This window comes from Benincasa hispida, chromosome 12 (genome assembly GCF_027475165.1).
Source record: "Benincasa hispida cultivar pf3 chromosome 12, pf3_genome.v1.1, whole genome shotgun sequence".
NCBI classification, from domain to species: Eukaryota; Viridiplantae; Streptophyta; class Magnoliopsida; order Cucurbitales; family Cucurbitaceae; genus Benincasa; species Benincasa hispida.
This window is the reverse complement of record NC_143489.1, coordinates 15,812,593-15,830,564: the sequence shown is the minus strand read 5'-3', so window position 1 is coordinate 15,830,564 and position 17,972 is coordinate 15,812,593. Positions and strand designations below refer to the sequence as shown.

Genomic DNA, 17,972 nt, shown 5'->3' with positions numbered 1-17,972 from the left:
GAACAATAGGTATATCGTACATATAATGAATTTCCTCCATATAGCTTTGGTTGTCACTACATATAGCAAGTACCTGGTTTGGATCATTCGTAACCTCACGGAGTCTATGATTGTTCGATCTCTGTGAATTATAAAATAATTAGAAAATATTTAAAATAAATTTAAATTAAAATAATTAGATAATATTCATTTACCAGATGATCCATAGTTGCTCCCGGACGAGTGACGTTGCGCCTTGTGATATTATTATATCAATGAATATATTCTGGAGTGACATTTGTGTCAAACTGTTCAAGAGAAACCCCCACTACAATAAACCTTGCACGATAGTGCCATCGCACTACCAAATGTGCAACTTTTTCGGACCAATCTCCAGTCCTTAGGTCAATATCATGCAGTACGGGTTTAGTATTACAAGGCGATGGGACATTCTGCTGAAAATCAAATTGTCTCATCACCCTGTCAGGAAGATGCCACTCACCGATGTGAAAACATATGAGAGGACTCATTGTCTGCCATATGTTTTGACCATTCGTACAAAAATTAGTCAAAGTATGCATAATAATTTTGTACGGCTCCCAAATAACTTGAAACACAAAATATTATATTAGAGAATATTAAAGACAAATACAATAAAAATGTGTATAAAATAATCAATTAAGTTTAGTGTAATGTACCTGTTCAGGTTGAAGCAAATCAAGCATATATCTATATTGGCTGACTACATGTGTGGCTGTCCTAGTCACACAAAATTTGTCTCTCCACCTAAATTTTTAAATTGATAATTTATAATTTAAATTAACTAGATCAGTGATATAAAAATTAAATTGAATTAAAACAACATACCGAGAACCGTAGGCTCGTCCAACCAACTGAGCATCATTAACATGTTGTAGCTATGGAGCCATTGTTGGAAATCGCTCACAAGCCCGTAGTTGCAAAAGTATGAGAAGCCCAACTATCTCTCGATCCTCAAGTTTTGTTGCTTTGCATAATTATCTATACAACCATACCAAGCATTCTCCACCCCATGAATACCGCCCCGCATCATGGAGGTTAGCTAACAGTGGCAGGAACATCAAGTGAACAAAATGACTTGATTTATTTGAAAACAGACTTCCACCATCTGTGAGCTCACGAAATTGTATTCCTAACCATATTAAACTTAACCTCGATCCTTTAATCTTGTCGGCAGGTGGGGTCGCACCGAGGTACAGTTGACAAACTTCTAACCAGTCATCGTACATCACTCCGGTGACCGGCTCACCGTCAACAGGTAACCCCAACAACACTTCTATGTCTTGTAGAGTGATAGTGCACTCTCCAACAGACATATGGAATGTATCCATACAACAGATGATCGATGAATGGACTAGTCGTACAAAACATCGGATCAACAGGTCCTGGGTTTAAAGCCATGATCTGAAAAAAAAAAATTATTTCTCAATTAAAAAAATATTTGTTTCTCAATTAGAAGAATAATGTACAACTTAATTAGAAGAATAATGTACAAGTTAATTAGAAGAATAATGTACAAGTTAATTAGAAGAATAATGTACAGCTTAATTAAAAGAATAATGTACAACTTTATAATAAAAAAAATTGAATATACAATAAATTTATTTACTTTCCATAGAAATATATATATATATATATATATATATATATATACATGACCAATGAGAAAAAAAGCTAGTAATCATTAATGAAAAAAATAACAACAATAACAGAATTTTGAATTGTAAGAGAGAGCGAGATTGTAAGAGAGAGCGAGATTGTAGGAGAAAGCGAGACGCATACATTCCACAGACGTTGGAGATTGTCCCATCCTACAATCTCGCTCTCTCCTACAATCTCGCTTACAATCTCGCTCTCTCCTACAATCTCACTTTCAATCTCACAATCTCGCTCACAATCTCACTCTTTCTTACAATATCGCTCTCTCTTACAATCTGCTTCACCCACTTATCTTCCTTGTCGAGGGTTGAAGTTTCGACTTATGTAAAACTAGCGAGATTTCCTTTTCCTTGTCGAGGGTTGAAGTTTCGACTTATGTATGTCGAAACTTTAACTCTCGACAACCCTTGTTTCCAAGTTTTTCTTTGTTTGTCGAGTTCTCAACGTTCGACCTCTACATTAGTCGAATTCTTAATCCTCGACTTCTAGCCTCGAACTCCCAAAACAACAATATTTCTCTAATAAGTTTCAAAACAACAATATTTCTCTAATAAGTTTTGAAAACAACAATATTAATATTAAAGGTCCTTTAAAAAGTCCCTAAAATAATTTTATACTAATATTTTGAATAATTATATTACATTTTAAATTAGAAGATTAATTTTTTTAAAATTACATCCTCTCTAAAACTATTTTTAAAAACTTTAAGTATCATATAATTATTTTTAAAAATTCAAACAAAAAAAATACTTCAAAGACCATTTAAACCTATTTTTATAAATTTGGGGACTAAAAAAAGTACATTTTAAAAATTCATGGACCAAATAGACATATTGTTATAAATTTATAACAAAAAAAGTACATTTTTAAAACTCATAGATCAAATGTATATATTCTTCAAATTTTGGAGATTAAAAAGATCATTTTTCTTAAAATTTTAAATAGTGTTTATCTGTTAAAAAAAGACCTTAAGGTTAGGTTGAAAAGATAAAGACGGAGGGATCATTAACATTTTATTTTTTACATATTAAAATAATTGGAGAATAAACAATTTAAAAGAAAAAGAGTATTTTTTTTTTAAGAAAAAAGGAAAAAGAGTATTCACTATATATTATACAAGTAAAAGTTGAACAAGAATTGTATGAAGACCAAAATTTCACTAATTTTTATTATTATATAAAATGCACGAACAAATCAAACTTATAAAAGTTCAAATTTTCTTTTTTAATTTTTTTCCCAAAAAACCAATTTAAATAGAATTTGTACCATTTGTCGGATTAAGTGCTCAACTAGAACTCTTAAAAAAGTTGATAACAAAAGTGGGAATAATTTGCCAAAAAAAGATTTATTTTAATGTCTCTTAAAAAAATTGTAAAATTCACAACCCAATAAACAACAAACCAATTAGTAAAGAGACACAACCCTTTTTAAAGAGAGCTAACTCAATGAAGATAATAAAAGGTGTTTTTTTTCTTTAAAAGGTAAAAAATGCTAACATTTTTACAACCTTTTAAAAAGAAATCGACTTGGGACAACATTTATCAAACCATAATAAAAATTTATGTAATCAAAATGAGATTTCATTGATGAATAAATCATAATATGTTTGAATCGTAAAACTCGTAAAACAATTAGATTGTTTTTTTTATCACATTTACCTAGAATTATAAATCTATTGCATTTTATTGTTATCGTTAGGGTGGCCCTAATGGTAATGATAACAGTAATAATAAAAATAATAGTAACGTATGTAACAATAAATGTGACAAATTTATAGTTTTCATACTATTACATAACAATATATAACAATAAATATAGTGGTTCTCACATAATTTTCAATCGCAATCAGATTAAACATATTTTATTCCTTGATCAGATTATATTATTTGATTACAAATTTTAAAATGGACCCCACATCTTATTTTAATTATAGAAAGCAGATAAATAACAATCAATTGAAACCTACCTTTTGTATTATGATTGATGATTCAATCTATTAATTGTGACATTAATGTAGTAATAAACTAATTTTTCTAAAAAAAGAAGTCTTAGTTCAGCACGTACGTAATCTATAACTCGACCATCAAATAAATAAAATTAATGAAATAATGACTAATTTAATTTGAAAAAGATAATCATAAATCTACTTTAGAGATCCATCGACGAAGATACTTTCAACTTTTCAAAACAAAAAGATAAAGAGAGAGAAATCTATAGACCAACGATATAAACACGAGTTTCAAATGCGAAAAGTAATCTCCAAACTACTGAGAAAAGAGAAATTGGGAGAGGAAAAGGAAAAGAAATTCAAAACCAATGACTTTTTCATTGGGAAACACAACGACCGACAAGTCGTGTGGATCGGAGGATTATCCTTTTTTCCTTTTCCTAATGGGGTATTGAGAAATAGGCTGCTTTAAATACCCACGAAGCTCCATTCCATTTGGCAAAGATCTGCACCACGTTTTCGATTTCCAAAAGCATTCTTCCAAGTTTTTTCGATTTGGGGTTGTCGATTTCTCTAGTTTAAGGTCTTTTTTTGAAGTGGGGTTTTCGAATTCTTGTTGACGAACAAATGGAGGGAGTTGATCATCTTGCCCATGAGAGGAACATGGCTCAATTCGACGTTAATGATATGAAGATCGTTTGGGCGGGATCTCGTCAAGCGTTTGAGGTATCTGATCGAATGTCTCGACTGGTTGCTAATGATCCGGTGAGTAATTTCTGTTCCAGTCCTAATTTTCTCGACATTTTACCAATTTTTGTCATTCAATTGATTTGATGAATTCTTTGTAATGTTTTTTATTTGAAGGCCTTTCGAAAGGACAATAGAGTCCATTTAACAAGGAAGGAGTTGTTTAAGAACACTCTTAGAAAAGCAGCTTATGCATGGAAGAGGATTATTGAGCTTAAACTTTCTGGTACGGATACGTGATTTGAGCCCTTTCTGTGGATTGTATTGTATTGTTTTCCCTATTTTCTTGAACGTATTGTATTTACCTTGTGTTGTTATTTCTTGATAGAGGAGGAAGCTGGTAGATTAAGGTTCTTTGTAGATGAGCCAGCATATACAGATCTTCACTGGGTGAGTTGACTTTATTCTCTTTGTTGGCATTACAACGACAATTATCGGCTGAATTTTTGGCTGTATGACTTTTGTTTGAACAACACTATGGATAAATATTGGTCTCCATCATCTTGCCTTTTAAGCTTTTGGAATGAATTACGTTTAATTTTCTTTCTCTCATTCTCTGTCTTTTTTTCTTCTTTATTTTAGGGAATGTTCGTTCCATTCCTTAAAGGGCAAGGAACTGAGGAGCAACTACAGAAGTGGTTGCCGTTGGCATATAAGATGCAAATAATTGGATGCTATGCTCAAACTGAACTTGGACATGGTTCAAATGTTCAAGGGCTTGAAACAACTGCAACGTTTGATGCAAAGACAGATGAATTTGTTATACATAGTCCAACACTTACCTCAAGCAAAGTAAGTACAGGTGGTAGTTGTATATTCACCACCCTCTATAAGTTAGTCGCCTCTTACCTGTATTGGAATGAATCTGTGTCAAACTTTGTTTCATCTTTCTGTCCCCATAATCAAAGAATTTGTTTCCTCTAGGGGTGTAAGTTGAATGGATTAGATTGATATTGAAGAGAAACTTTAATTAAACTGGCTATTTTGGTGGCTTGATCGACTGTGGAAAGTTGAAACTTAATAAATTGACTGCAGTTCATTATATCTTTTTGTGTTGATAGTTGGTACTTACACTTAGCATTGATGTTTTTACTTCTTTAACTCTGTGTTTAGGTATGAGAATATGCTGCATTCTTTGTCTCTTATTTTTGTTCCTTCTTGCTTGTGAACAGTGGTGGCCTGGTGGTTTGGGTAAGGTTTCAACACATGCAGTTGTATTTGCTCGTCTTATCACCAATGGTCGGGACTATGGAGTGCATGGTATGCAAACTATGAATGCTTTCTATCCTCTAGTTCTTGATCCTGATTTATTTATAGTTATAAAGCCTCCATTTTGTAGGTTTCATGGTCCAGATAAGGAGTTTGGATGATCACTCAGCTCTACCAGGCATAACTATTGGAGATATTGGTGTGAAATTTGGGAATGGAGCTTACAATACTATGGATAATGGGGTCATGCGCTTTGATCACGTCCGCATCCCGAGGAATCAACTGTTGATGAGGTTATTTCTATTCATTTTTTTTGTCAGTTGTTCCTTATTGTCATACTATCTTTCTCCATGTTTTTCTTGTTTAGGAGTTGACCTCAATATTCATTAGGTTTGTTATTGTTATATGGGTTTATCATTTGTCCTTTGAGTATGTTAAGTAGGAAATTCTTGAGGTTGGTATCTATGATGACCACTTGGTTGTTTCTAGCGGTTGTTATCACATGTCTCAAAGTTTCAATCCTTGAGGTACATATAAATTCAATTTCAATTAGCTTCATATCAGGGAGATGCTTAGTTTCCACAATTAGATGTTCAAACATCTCATTGTTCCTAAGACTTGTACATTGGTCATGTCTATCTATTGGAAATAGAGATGGGAATCATTCTCCTAGTTCTTATTGATTGATTTTTCTTGTTTGAGGGATGAACCTTGGCGAATCTCATTTCTTTTGTTCCATTTTACAAAAATTTAGAAAACAAAGAAAATACATAAATAGAGACTCTCTAATTGGTATGCATATATAACATGCATTCAGTTGAACAAGCCTTCTAAAGTTGGCTCTAAACCTCGCAGGTTTTCTCAAGTTACAAGGGAAGGGAAATATGTGCAATCAGATGTTCCACGACAATTAGTTTATGGCACTATGGTATATGTTAGAAAGACGATTGTAGTTGATGCTTCAAATGCCTTATCACGTGCAGTTTGTATTGCTACGAGGTACAGTGCTGTTCGTAGACAATTCGGAGCACAGGATGGTGTGGAAACTCAGGTACGAGTACAGTCGATTATATGTGAAGTATAAGGGTATATATGTAATTTTTATCATTAGTCAAAGCTATTATAGTCACATTAATCATGTCTTTGTTGATTTCATATCTAGTTGGATAAAGTTGTTTTTCTTTTCAGAAGGATTTTTTTTTCTATCTTCCTTTCCATTTTCAACCATGATTCGAATGCATAATTTTTATCATTTTGCTCTGCTTCATGATTGATTGCGCTGGTAACTATTGCTAGTTTCTTGTGTGTACTAATACAATTATTTTTTCCATGATATCATGAATTCAAGTCTTAACATAGATACAAATGGTTAAGTTTTTGATTAGCATACTATGTAATGAATGATCCTTCATGACCATTTTAGAAACTAAACGTAGAAAAATGTCTCGATGACATTATTTTTCTGTTCTAGATTTGTTGACCAATAATGTTTCTCATTTGATTGATTTTTAGGTGATCAATTATAAAACGCAACAAAGTAGGCTATTCCCTTTGCTGGCTTCTGCCTATGCTTTCAGATTTGTTGGTGAGTGGTTACAGTGGCTATACACGGATGTGACTGAGAGACTGGCTGCCAACGATTTCTCGACCTTGCCTGAGGCTCATGCATGCACTGCCGGCTTGAAGTCAATCACGACGGCTGCAACTGCTGTGAGTATCCTTTTGGATTTCATTAGCCTGGTCATCTTCATCTGCATTGTTCTTTTATGTTGAACGGAAGTTTTAATCATCTCTTTCTCCGTATTTAAAAGTCATGCTACATACAATGTTCCTGATTAGAGATACTCTTATACATATCTTACACAAGGGGATTGTTTAGAGTTGCACTCAATTCTGCAGATTAAAAACTTTAATAACTTAAGACCCTTGCAAGTCCTCCCAAGGACTAAACGGGTGGGTCGTGAGCATGATGTAGGAATATCCCAATCCATAGTTCTTTTCTAAGAAAATCCTATATTTGTCTCTGTTAGTCTACTAGCAGCATTATTAGTTCTAAATTGTTTTATTTACATTTGTATAATCAAATATTACCCGTATTTTTCTCACAGCCTTAATTTTAAATTGTAATTGCAGGATGGGATCGAGGAGTGCCGGAAGTTATGTGGTGGCCACGGTTACCTTTGTAGCAGTGGGCTTCCTGAGTTGTTTGCAGTTTATGTTCCTGCCTGTACATATGAAGGAGACAATGTTGTGCTACTTTTACAGGTGTGGTTTAAGTTTTCAAGACAAGAATTATGATTGTGACTTAGTGTTGAACTTCTGAGTTCTCAATATGGGCAACTCTATTTTATTCCTTGATTATTTCTTATAAAGAAAATGAAAGCTCAAGGCTTATGACTATGTGTCATCTCATACGACTTCCAAAGGAAACTGCAGAATTAAAAATTTTAACAAGAATTAATATAGAATAAATTTCCATACAATTCATATCTATCCTTGACATATTTGACAAATTTCTGCTGGAAAAATGAACAGAACCATTGAAATTGGCTTCAATCCATATTATTTTTGTGTTTGAATCTAGATTGTGAACCCTTCCTCACCTGACTATTATCGAGGGTATCTAACTAAATTGGTTAATTTTATGTTGTTTATGATATAGGTTGCACGATTTCTCGTAAAGACCGTATCCCAGTTGGTGTCTGGGAAGAAGCCTGTTGGTACGACAGCTTACATGGGACGATTACAACATCTGATGGAATCCACTTGCAAAGTTCAGAAAGGTAATTTGTTAATTAAAAAAAAAAAAGCAATAAATATTTGTACGTCCCACATGAACACAATAAAAATCACAGAGGACTGATTAATTAATTATTTATTTTCTTGACAATTTTAATTCTCCGCAGCTGAGGACTGGTTAAATCCTAGCATTGTTCTTGAGGTTTTTGAAGCACGGTCAGCTAGGATGTCTGTTGAATGTGCCAAAAAACTTGGCGAGTTTACCAATCAAGAAGAAGGTAGGTCGGCTTCTACTTGGATGAAAATTGTAATTTATTCAAAAAATCGGTATTTTAATTAATATCGGAATAATGACCTCGTTCTTTTTGCATTCTTAGACCAATTTGCTCATGCCATCTTTAAACTATCACTTGATTGTCTATACATGACAGTGGTGATTTGTTCTAAACTCGTGGAGTTTTTCATGATAATCCTTTATCATACTGTAGGTTTTCAGGAACTTTCTCCTAGTTTAGTTGAGGCTGCAGTTGCACATTGCCAACTAATTATCGTCTCCAAGTAAGTTTCTTCTTTGTTTGAAAGCGTTGATTGTTTTGGCTGGTTTTTTAAATCCAAAACTTTCTTAAGCAAAATTTTCACATACAAAGCATAACCAGGTTTTCGTGTTTTCGACCTTCTCTTCCGTTCCTTTACTGATCGTTTCAAAAATCTTTCAATTTCAGATTCATTGAGAAACTTCAGGGAGACATACCTGGAAAAGGAGTAAAAGAGCAATTACAGAAACTTTGCAGTATTTATGCTTTGTATACACTACACAAACACATGGGTGATTTTCTTTCCACTTCAACCATCACCCCCAAACAGGCTTCACTTGCTGATGATCAACTTAGATCTCTATATTCTCAGGTTTGAACAGAACCACATCTCCCTTCTTGTCCTTCTAACTGTCGAAGGAAAGCAGTCTTCTGACCCAACGTCGGAATTTTCTCTTTTGTAGGTTCGGCCCAATGCAATTGCTCTTGTCGATGCGTTCAACTACACCGACCATTACCTTGGCTCGATTCTTGGCCGGTATGATGGGAATGTTTACCCAAACCTCTACGACGAGGCATGGAAGGATCCGATGAACGAGTCCGCTGTGCCTGATGGCTACCATGAATATATCAAACCTCTGCTTAAGCAGCAACTCAGAAATTCTAGGTTATGAAGAATAGGGATGGTGTAACAAAATGTTATGCTCTGATAATTTGTAATAAGTCCACGGATTCAGCTTGGGATTCTATTCTCCTGTATGAATTCGCATTATTTTATAGATCGAATTACTGGCTATGAATTTTAAGTACCTTATTAAGAAAGTAGATATTTTTTCCCTTTTTTATTTTTTTTTCTTTTGAGTCAATAATAAAAAATAAAAGTTGAAGTTTCTTATTCCCTTCTTGTTGTTATTATTATCTGTAGTGGTTGGGCGTTATTTTTAACCCTAATAAATCTAAGGGTATTCAAAAAACCCGGTAATCCGACCAACTCGGACTATCTAACCCAAACCGCAAGGGTTGGATTAGGTTAGATTTTATTTTGGATTGAGTTGGATTAAAATGTTAAAAAATATTAAATTTGGGTTGGGTTTGGGGTTATCCCATTCCCAACCCGACTCGAATATATATAAATAAAAGTTTAAAAAAAACAGTCAAATTAAAAAAAAAAAACAAAACCGGTGACCCAACCCGACCCAACTCGAAAATTTTGGGTTGGGTTGGATTGGGTTGACCCTCCAAAAAAGAATTAATAGGATTCATTATTAGTTAATCCGAATTTTGGTCCACCAAAATCTTCCAACTCGGACTATGTACACCCTTAAATAAATTTATATTACTCAAGGTACAAAATAAAATATGATTGGATAACAAGATTTGTGAATACTTATAGCGAGAAAGGTTACAAATATTTAAAAAGGAGATGAAATGGGAAGATTTAGAGTATTAATTTAAAGAAGGAAAAAATAAAAAATCAAATTTGACTTTTAAATTTGTTGAAGTTGTTTAAAATTCAACCTTTAATTTTTAATATCATCAAATATTGCCTTAAATTTATAAAGGTGTTGCAATCTTTTAACCTTAAAAAATTAAGGCTTTGAACCCTCTAATAGGTTCTCGTTCCAACTGAAAAAATGCGTTTAGTAAATGTGTACGTGTGAGATTAATAGAATTTTAAAAAATAAATGCATTAGAACCAAATTCTTTTGTTGAACTTTCAGTTTTTCAATGGTTTATTTCTACTTGATTAGGGTTATTATTTCTACTTGATCAGAGTTATTGTGTTTTAAACTTTATTTTATTAAAACTGAAGAGTTCGTAAAGATTTTTACATTGTTTTTTAAATTAGTGGACGAATGTGCAAAAATTGTAACACTCAATTAATTAATTTAGGGTCCAATTTAACGATACTGAAAATCTAGAGCCCATGTTGATAAATCCAACAAGTTCAGAGTTAAAATAGATTTTTTCTCATTAAAGAAAATGGTAGATGTATATGTAACCGTGAGAAAGTTCAACGATATATAGAAAAAAAATAAAAAAGAAAGAAAGATAAAAATAGAATATTGGCCTTAAAAATCAAAGGGTCAGAGTCAGATTTGATTTCTTCTCATTTACAAAAATAGTATCTAATCGTAAAAAAGTACAGCCATATGTGGGGAAAGAAAGATGAAAGTAGGATATATGCCTTGAAAATCAAAGGGCTTGTGAGAATTGATAGTTCAAAACTTCTTGATCATCGAGGAATTTTAAGAATTTGAATTGAGATATAATGTTTATTTAAATGGTTAATTTGTTGAGGAACAAGCTTCTATTATCATTGTTGACACATCAATGTAAGTGCATGTTGCTTATCTTTTGTAAGTTTTGCTCAATCCTTTTCTTATCATGCCCACCATTTACCACATCTTTCCATAATCTTATCTAAAAAGACAAGTAAAAACAGACCATTTAGATCCGTTTGGTAACCATTTTTTATTTGATTTTTGGTTTTTTGAAATTATACTTGTTTTCTCACAATTTCTGACACAGTGTTTTCATATTTCCTATATAAATATTTCAATTCTTAACCAATTTCCAAAAACAAAAACAAGTTCTTGAGAGTTATTTTTTCTTTTTTAGTTTTCAAAATTCGGCTTTCATTTTGAAAACACCCCTAAAATCTAAATAACAAAACATATAAACTAATAAATGAAAGTGATGTTCATAGGTTTAATTTTCAAATACTAGAAACTAAAAATCAAATGGTTACCAGACGGGACTTAGACCATGTAAGTAGAGAATAGATATGATCATGAAAGAAATTAAGAGCTAACTGGACACTAACTTCATCAAAATATATATAAGCAAATAGTCTAAAGATGCATCTGATAAATTGCTCCCTCAAATCCTTATTCTGTATGTATATTAATCAATATATTTACTTCACCAATTCATCCAATTTACAGTAATTGATCCTCCAAATTTATTCACCAAGGAAATGCTTACTTACAGTATCTACTTTGCATTAGTGTATGGTTGTATCTTCAACAATATAAAGGTTTCCTGTGTGCTGCAGCATTTGCAAGTGGTAAAGTCCCCTTTTTCTTGTCTTCCCTGCAGTGGAGATTGGAGCTCAAGTATTTGCATAACAACAGAGAACAAAGAAACAAGAATGGCAGGAACTTATGGAATTTGAGTAACTTGAAACATGAGGACTACTAAAAGTTCAGAGTAGAAAGGGAAACTTCATAGTGTTAGGGGATTAATAATATAACTACTTTCTACATATACTTTATAAAAAGACAACGCCTACTATATCTAGATGCTTTTTGGAGAATCTTACATAAATATGTATATATTATTCATTTACTTCCTCAATGAAAGTTTCTTTCTTCAAGAATTTCTCTTTCCCCTTTGTCACTAATTGTATTCTACCTACCTTCTTTCCCTCGATAATCTTTTCTCTATGCACATTTTCTCTTATTTGTGTAGACACAAGTTATCCCTCTAACAAGAATTCATTTTCCCATTCTTATACTTTAAAAAATTCTAATATTATCCCTAACCTTCACAAACATTTCAAAAATTATCATTGTAGAAATACTCTCTTATTACAAAAGGAAATTGAGACTTGAAACAATGTGGTAGTGACCTAAAACAGTGGGGAGATTTTAAAATGTTTTGTGAAAATTAAGAGGTAGTATTGCAACTTTTGAAACAACAAGAATACTTTTTGAAATAAAAAAGCAAAGTTCATGGACATCTTTATAACTTATGCAAATATTTAACAGTACATTTTTTAACAGTATTGTAACTCCCAAACACATCTAAGAATTCATTCAACATGCAACAAATACAACTAGCAACGCATAAAACAAACGATTATCCATGGTGTACCTGCATGCTGCTTGGTGATTCCCGCCGAGTGCCATTCTTTTCCTTGAGTGGTTGTGTCTAGTATCAAGATGACGATATATATGTACTCACTCAAGACAACACCAACATAGAGGCAACAAACTGTGGTACAAATTTCTTCTTACTCTACAATAAATTACACTTTTCTGTAAACCCCTCTACTCTGTTAAGACATTCGGTTGTGCACAGTTCTTCATTCAAATCGGAAGGTCAAAAAGGTATCATGCCTCAGGGATTTGAAATAGATTCAGTCTACTAAACCAAATTGAGTGGAGAACCATGTGAAACAAATCATATTTAAGGGGTTTTGGGTTCCAAAGAAAGTGTTTCTGAACCATCTTCACATTTATCTGCATGGTAAGATATCTCTTCAGTGGTATAGCCGTTAGAATCTCCTTCAGCTTCGGAATATCCTTTTCAGCCACAACCACAGAGAATGCACTCCAATCGAGAAACTCACTAAAAGGAAGCACAAAATTATCAGCAATAATTACTGGGACACACTCATAATAAATGGCTTCAATTATCCTTGGGCTGTTCACTTCGTATCCCATTGGGCATAAGCAGTACTTGCTTGACTTCATATGTTGTATGTATGTCATCTTACGAGAGACTCTCAGTGGCAAAGGTCCATAAACTTTTATATCATCATCTTTGTCATTCCAATGCTTCAGGAGTATTGGACGGACTCTCCCATGCATGTTCCCAGCAAAGAAAGCCAGAATTGGGCGCTGTGATACCCTTTTCCCACCAACATTTCTAAGAGGTTTCCTAGGTGTCCTTATAGTAGTTTCTGGCAAAGAAACATCCTTGCTAAGTTTGAAAACCCCTTCTGAGAGATCAGCATTGCATAAAGCTTTTATGGTATTTTGGCTAAGTTCCCTATGTTCATTGACAGTATAGGGACCCTGCAGAAAGTTTGTGGCACGTAAAAAGAAAGAAAATGGTTAACCATAAGAGTAGCGGCTTCAGTAATCTGTGGCATTCCATATTTACCATAACCCATCAGTTTAAGCTTTTAAGTTAATCATTGATTTAGCATGATATTAGAACAAGAAGTCCTGTTTTCAAACCCTTGTAATGTCATTTTCCCTTCCCAATCAATATTGATTTCCACTTGTTGAGACTTCTACAAATGTCTAAGCCCACAAGTGAGGGAAAGTGTTAAAGTGTTATATGATTAAATTTACCATAACCCATCAGTTTAAGCTTTTGAGTCAATCGGTGATTTAACACACTCATCAAAAAAATCTAAGACAGAGAAATAGGCTTCTCACCCAGTCATGGCAAGCAACAAGGAAATGATCATAGCCATGTGTGCGGTTCCAATATGGATACTTTCCAGCAATCCAATTCACATGGTCCCTCAAGTATATTGACAATGGTTTCATATTATGAGAATCAGGCACATAAAGAGCCGTCTGCAGCTGGCGTGCACTATATGCAAGATAGAATAAGTGCGCCTTTTCTGGGTCTTTGGTGACGAACTGCCTGTTTTCCTCCATCAACTTCATAAACCACCCTTCAGAAGCATAAATTCCCCTCAGATGGGGAGTATGAAAGATAGGTCTAGATCCATCTCGGTAAATGTAAACTTTGAGTATCAATTCCATTAGTTCATAACTCCTGACATTTTGGGAAAATATATTGGAATCAATTCATATGAATGCTGAAAAGGAACGCCATGTAAGAAACTATAAAAAATCCAGAGGATTATGATAATACAAAAACCAAATGTATAGAACGGACTTCATTGGAAACATTCTCTTTATTCTTCATGCCATACGTGCTTCCTAACTTAGATGTTAACTTCCTAACGCTTTCCATATAATATATTAATTACTGTTTCTCTATTCTTTCAAATATTTCTTGCAAGAGCTGACTCCCACCATCAAAGAAAGTAAAAGAGATATCCTTATTCTAACATCATAAGATACTTAAATTGTCTCATTAATTTGAAACTTACATATTTAAGTTAAAATAAAAGTAGTGATGATGCAAATACCTTTTGAAGATAGATACATTCAAGAACAATGGGGCATATAGATCAGCATCATCTAGTACTGTTGGAGCGTGCTTAATCTCCTCCTTTGCATAAACAAGTGCTTCCACAGGCTTCAAGGACCAAACATGCCTCTGGATTACATATATAAAATGGTCATAAGCATGTAACAATAACTTTACTTTTTATCATTAAAACAAAAGGATTTAGAATTCCAAATTACCATACCTCCAACGCGGAGGGCGGTCTCCTGGGTGGGGGAGGAGGAGTTAGAACAATTGGCTTCTCTTTTAATCTGGCATGCTTCCTTTTTCTAGATGATTTTCTTCTTTTAGGAGCTGTCTCTCTCCCATGACTCACTGACACCAGTTGAACCATTTGATCTGTAGCATTATGCGAGACAACAGATTTCAATGGTATCAATTGGAGCCTTTCTGTACTATTCTTGAGGGATTCATTCAATTCCATGGTTTCCTCCATGGATGTGTATAATATAACTGTTGCTGGTCGAGAAACAAACCATGTGTGCAATGGATAAGGAAGTATCAACATTTGAAGTGCAATGCCACCAACTGTCAAAATGGCGCCAATAATACATACTTTTGTCCAATCTATTTTATAGATTATGGAAATCCTAAAAATTTCTCTCATTACGTATAGAGAAAAACGCTGCAATGGTTTACTCATTTCATTGCATCATCATTTGCTACCTTAACGATCCATGAAAGACTAGTTCTAGTCTTTTTGTTAGATCAAGAACATATCCTGGTTCCATGTCAATGATGTGAGAACAGATATAGAAGCTTAATCCATCGGAACAAGCATTCAAGGCCAAGGCAACATTGAAAAGGATGTCAGAGCTTCTCACCGACCGCGGTCAATTGCAATATCATGACTTCAGCACCTGCCAACACACATTTTTACAGTCATATAGGCAGAATAGATTATTTCTGCAGTAGTAAGAGCAGAACTGAAAGTAGGTACAATATAAAGGAAATGTTTGAAATGGATAGTTGTTTTTCTATTACATGCATTCAATTTCTCCTAAAAACTGGTCTTTTGTGTTAATGCCTGAAATAAGCCCCAGACATATAGCAAGCATTGAACACCCATCAAGGGAAAAGCAGATCCTAGAATAGGAAGATCTTCAGGACTACCAAAACTTCAAAAGGATGTAAGAAGAGTCAATCATGAAGTAAAAGTTAAACATATGTCAACCTAAGCAACTGACTAAGACATATATGTTGTTGAACTCAAAAACCATTGGAAAATTATATACATCTTGAATTTAGTTCTGATCATACTACAAATCTTATATATTATCCAATTTCCATTGAGAGGAAAAAAGAAATCAAGTGACAAAGGACTTTCAGATATGGCTATCAGAAATATAAGAGAATTGTGATCGCTGTACTCCCCTTACCAATATTTCTCATTAAAGATTGAAGTACTAGACATTGAAGTGGTAAAATAAATCCTCGTTTTGTACCAACAGATGATCAAATGGTCTGATGAAGTAGCTACAAAAGTTGGTCCACCTGATGTATCAGGCAAGATGATGGATGACAGAGATAAGGAAAAGAGTAAGGAATCCAGCACTTAGAACTCTAAAGAAAACCAGGGTTTAAACGGGCAGAGAATTTTTTTGTGGTATCTTATGAATTTCATAATAACTAGATAAGAGAGGGGGCAGAAAAGATGTGTATCAGATATTATCTCAGAGACACCATATAACAAAAAATGAAATTGTCTTAATGGACGTCTCATGACCAACAAACTACATCAAAAAGTCGCTTGTTGTTGTAATCGGCAGTTTAGTGTAATAGTTTGGTTAAATTAGTTTCATTTTCACTTTATATACTTTCTCTACAGTTGCTTACTTGGATAACTGGTCAAGTAGCCTATATTAAGACATTCGGTAACTGTGGTTAAATTAATGGCTGGTTAAAAGCTAGCTGCTGGGGAAGGTTAAAGGTTATCCACATGGTAAAATTCAACCTCTTGAGAAGATCATAAACAGTAACCGCTTTGAAAAGAGATCTGGAGCTGTATTGAACAAAATTTAGCCACTAGGTTTAGTACTAAGATGATGCAACACAAGGTGAGCTACATAATATCCGTTGAAAGAAACTACTGTACGACATACTTATAATAATCTCTGTTATTAAAAGCTACATGATCCATCCTTCAAATTGTGGAAATGGAAAATAACTACCCTATTACTAACAGATGGACAAATGTAAAATTCCAAAAATTAAAATAAAAAATAACGAATACTGGGGATCAATAAAACTTCACTGTACAAACAGAAACAGGATCGTAACCCATACCCACCAATTAAATATCCTCAGGATTAAACCCATTGAACAGACACAAAATTCCATGAATCGGAAACTTCACAATTCTCAACCGTCACCAAATATGACGAAAATCTTACGGCGTACAGAAATTAGAAGCTCGTATTCTTCTCAGCTATGCATGGTCGGATTAAAGTTCAACCAATGAATTAGATGAGTCTCTTACATGAACAGAAAACTAGAAACCAAAAACGATTACACGAAAAATAAAAAGATTAACAACATCATTACATCAAATTCCATACCTGGATTCAGAAAGCGCGAAACAGAGAAAAGAGGACCAAAATAACGGTGATGAACTCTGAAAAAAGAACAGAAACGGCCGATGATAAAGGAATCGAAATGAAATCAAAGGATGGAGATTATTCCAGAAAGAATATGAGAGAAGGAAAAAGAAAGAGCAGAAATGGAAAACAGAGGGAGTTGAACCAAATGGAGGGAAACTACACACGGACGACAATTGCGGGAACGGTTCTTCATTTATATACGTTTTTTTTTAGTGCAACACGTAAATTTTTTGACTTGACGACACAATGTACAAAATGTTATAAAATTTGAGTTTGATTATTCATTAAGTTTCAAAATGTTTCTATTTTATTTTTGAAATTTTAGTTTTATTTTAACCTCAATTATACACAATATTTTAACCTCATTTTTTTCTAAAATTGAAATAAATGTAAAATTAAGATCAGAAATAAATAAAAATAATTTTGCAATTTTTTAATGAAAGAAAATTTCTTAATTCGGAATTCGGAAAGATTAAGAAAATGCAGCAATAAATTGAATAAATAAACTGATTCGTAAATTCATATAAGAGTTAGTGTGAGACAAATTATTTGACGTTGAAAAAAAAAGTTTGACTT

General features: G+C 33.4%; 2 protein-coding genes and 1 long non-coding RNA gene across 5 annotated transcripts; 1 reads left to right on the top strand and 2 right to left on the bottom strand.

The window, feature by feature from the left end:
- Nucleotides 1-382: 382 nt before the first annotated feature.
- On the bottom strand, nucleotides 383-983 carry LOC150031802 (uncharacterized). The gene is made up of 3 exons (XR_016525198.1): nucleotides 847-983; nucleotides 678-765; nucleotides 383-512 (listed from the first exon to the last, which is right to left on the bottom strand). It is a non-coding gene; the product is annotated as an uncharacterized LOC150031802 (long non-coding RNA).
- A 2,864-nt stretch (nucleotides 984-3,847) lies between these two features.
- LOC120092948 (peroxisomal acyl-coenzyme A oxidase 1-like) lies at nucleotides 3,848-9,748 on the top strand. Its single transcript, XM_039051208.2, has 14 exons — nucleotides 3,848-4,390; nucleotides 4,490-4,598; nucleotides 4,701-4,762; nucleotides 4,955-5,164; nucleotides 5,545-5,632; nucleotides 5,712-5,874; nucleotides 6,437-6,632; nucleotides 7,094-7,291; nucleotides 7,715-7,846; nucleotides 8,244-8,364; nucleotides 8,488-8,598; nucleotides 8,809-8,878; nucleotides 9,043-9,226; nucleotides 9,318-9,748. Exons 1-14 carry the CDS (start codon nucleotides 4,253-4,255, stop codon nucleotides 9,525-9,527), a joined length of 1,992 nt encoding a protein of 663 aa, XP_038907136.1. The 5' UTR covers nucleotides 3,848-4,252; the 3' UTR covers nucleotides 9,528-9,748.
- A 1,980-nt stretch (nucleotides 9,749-11,728) lies between these two features.
- On the bottom strand, nucleotides 11,729-17,570 carry LOC120092949 (Exostosin family protein). Of its 3 annotated transcripts, none has more exons than XM_039051209.2 (6): nucleotides 17,355-17,570; nucleotides 14,981-15,656; nucleotides 14,756-14,886; nucleotides 14,028-14,376; nucleotides 12,733-13,658; nucleotides 11,729-11,949 (listed from the first exon to the last, which is right to left on the bottom strand). In XM_039051209.2, exons 2-5 carry the CDS (start codon nucleotides 15,437-15,439, stop codon nucleotides 12,972-12,974), a joined length of 1,626 nt encoding a protein of 541 aa, XP_038907137.1. In that variant the 5' UTR covers nucleotides 15,440-15,656; nucleotides 17,355-17,570; the 3' UTR covers nucleotides 11,729-11,949; nucleotides 12,733-12,971. The 3 variants fall into 3 exon arrangements, with proteins under 3 accessions (XP_038907137.1, XP_090164129.1, XP_038907139.1); XM_090308003.1 differs by lacking the exon at nucleotides 17,355-17,570 and adding an exon at nucleotides 17,087-17,224; XM_039051211.2 differs by lacking the exon at nucleotides 17,355-17,570 and adding an exon at nucleotides 16,176-16,314.
- Nucleotides 17,571-17,972: the final 402 nt, after the last annotated feature.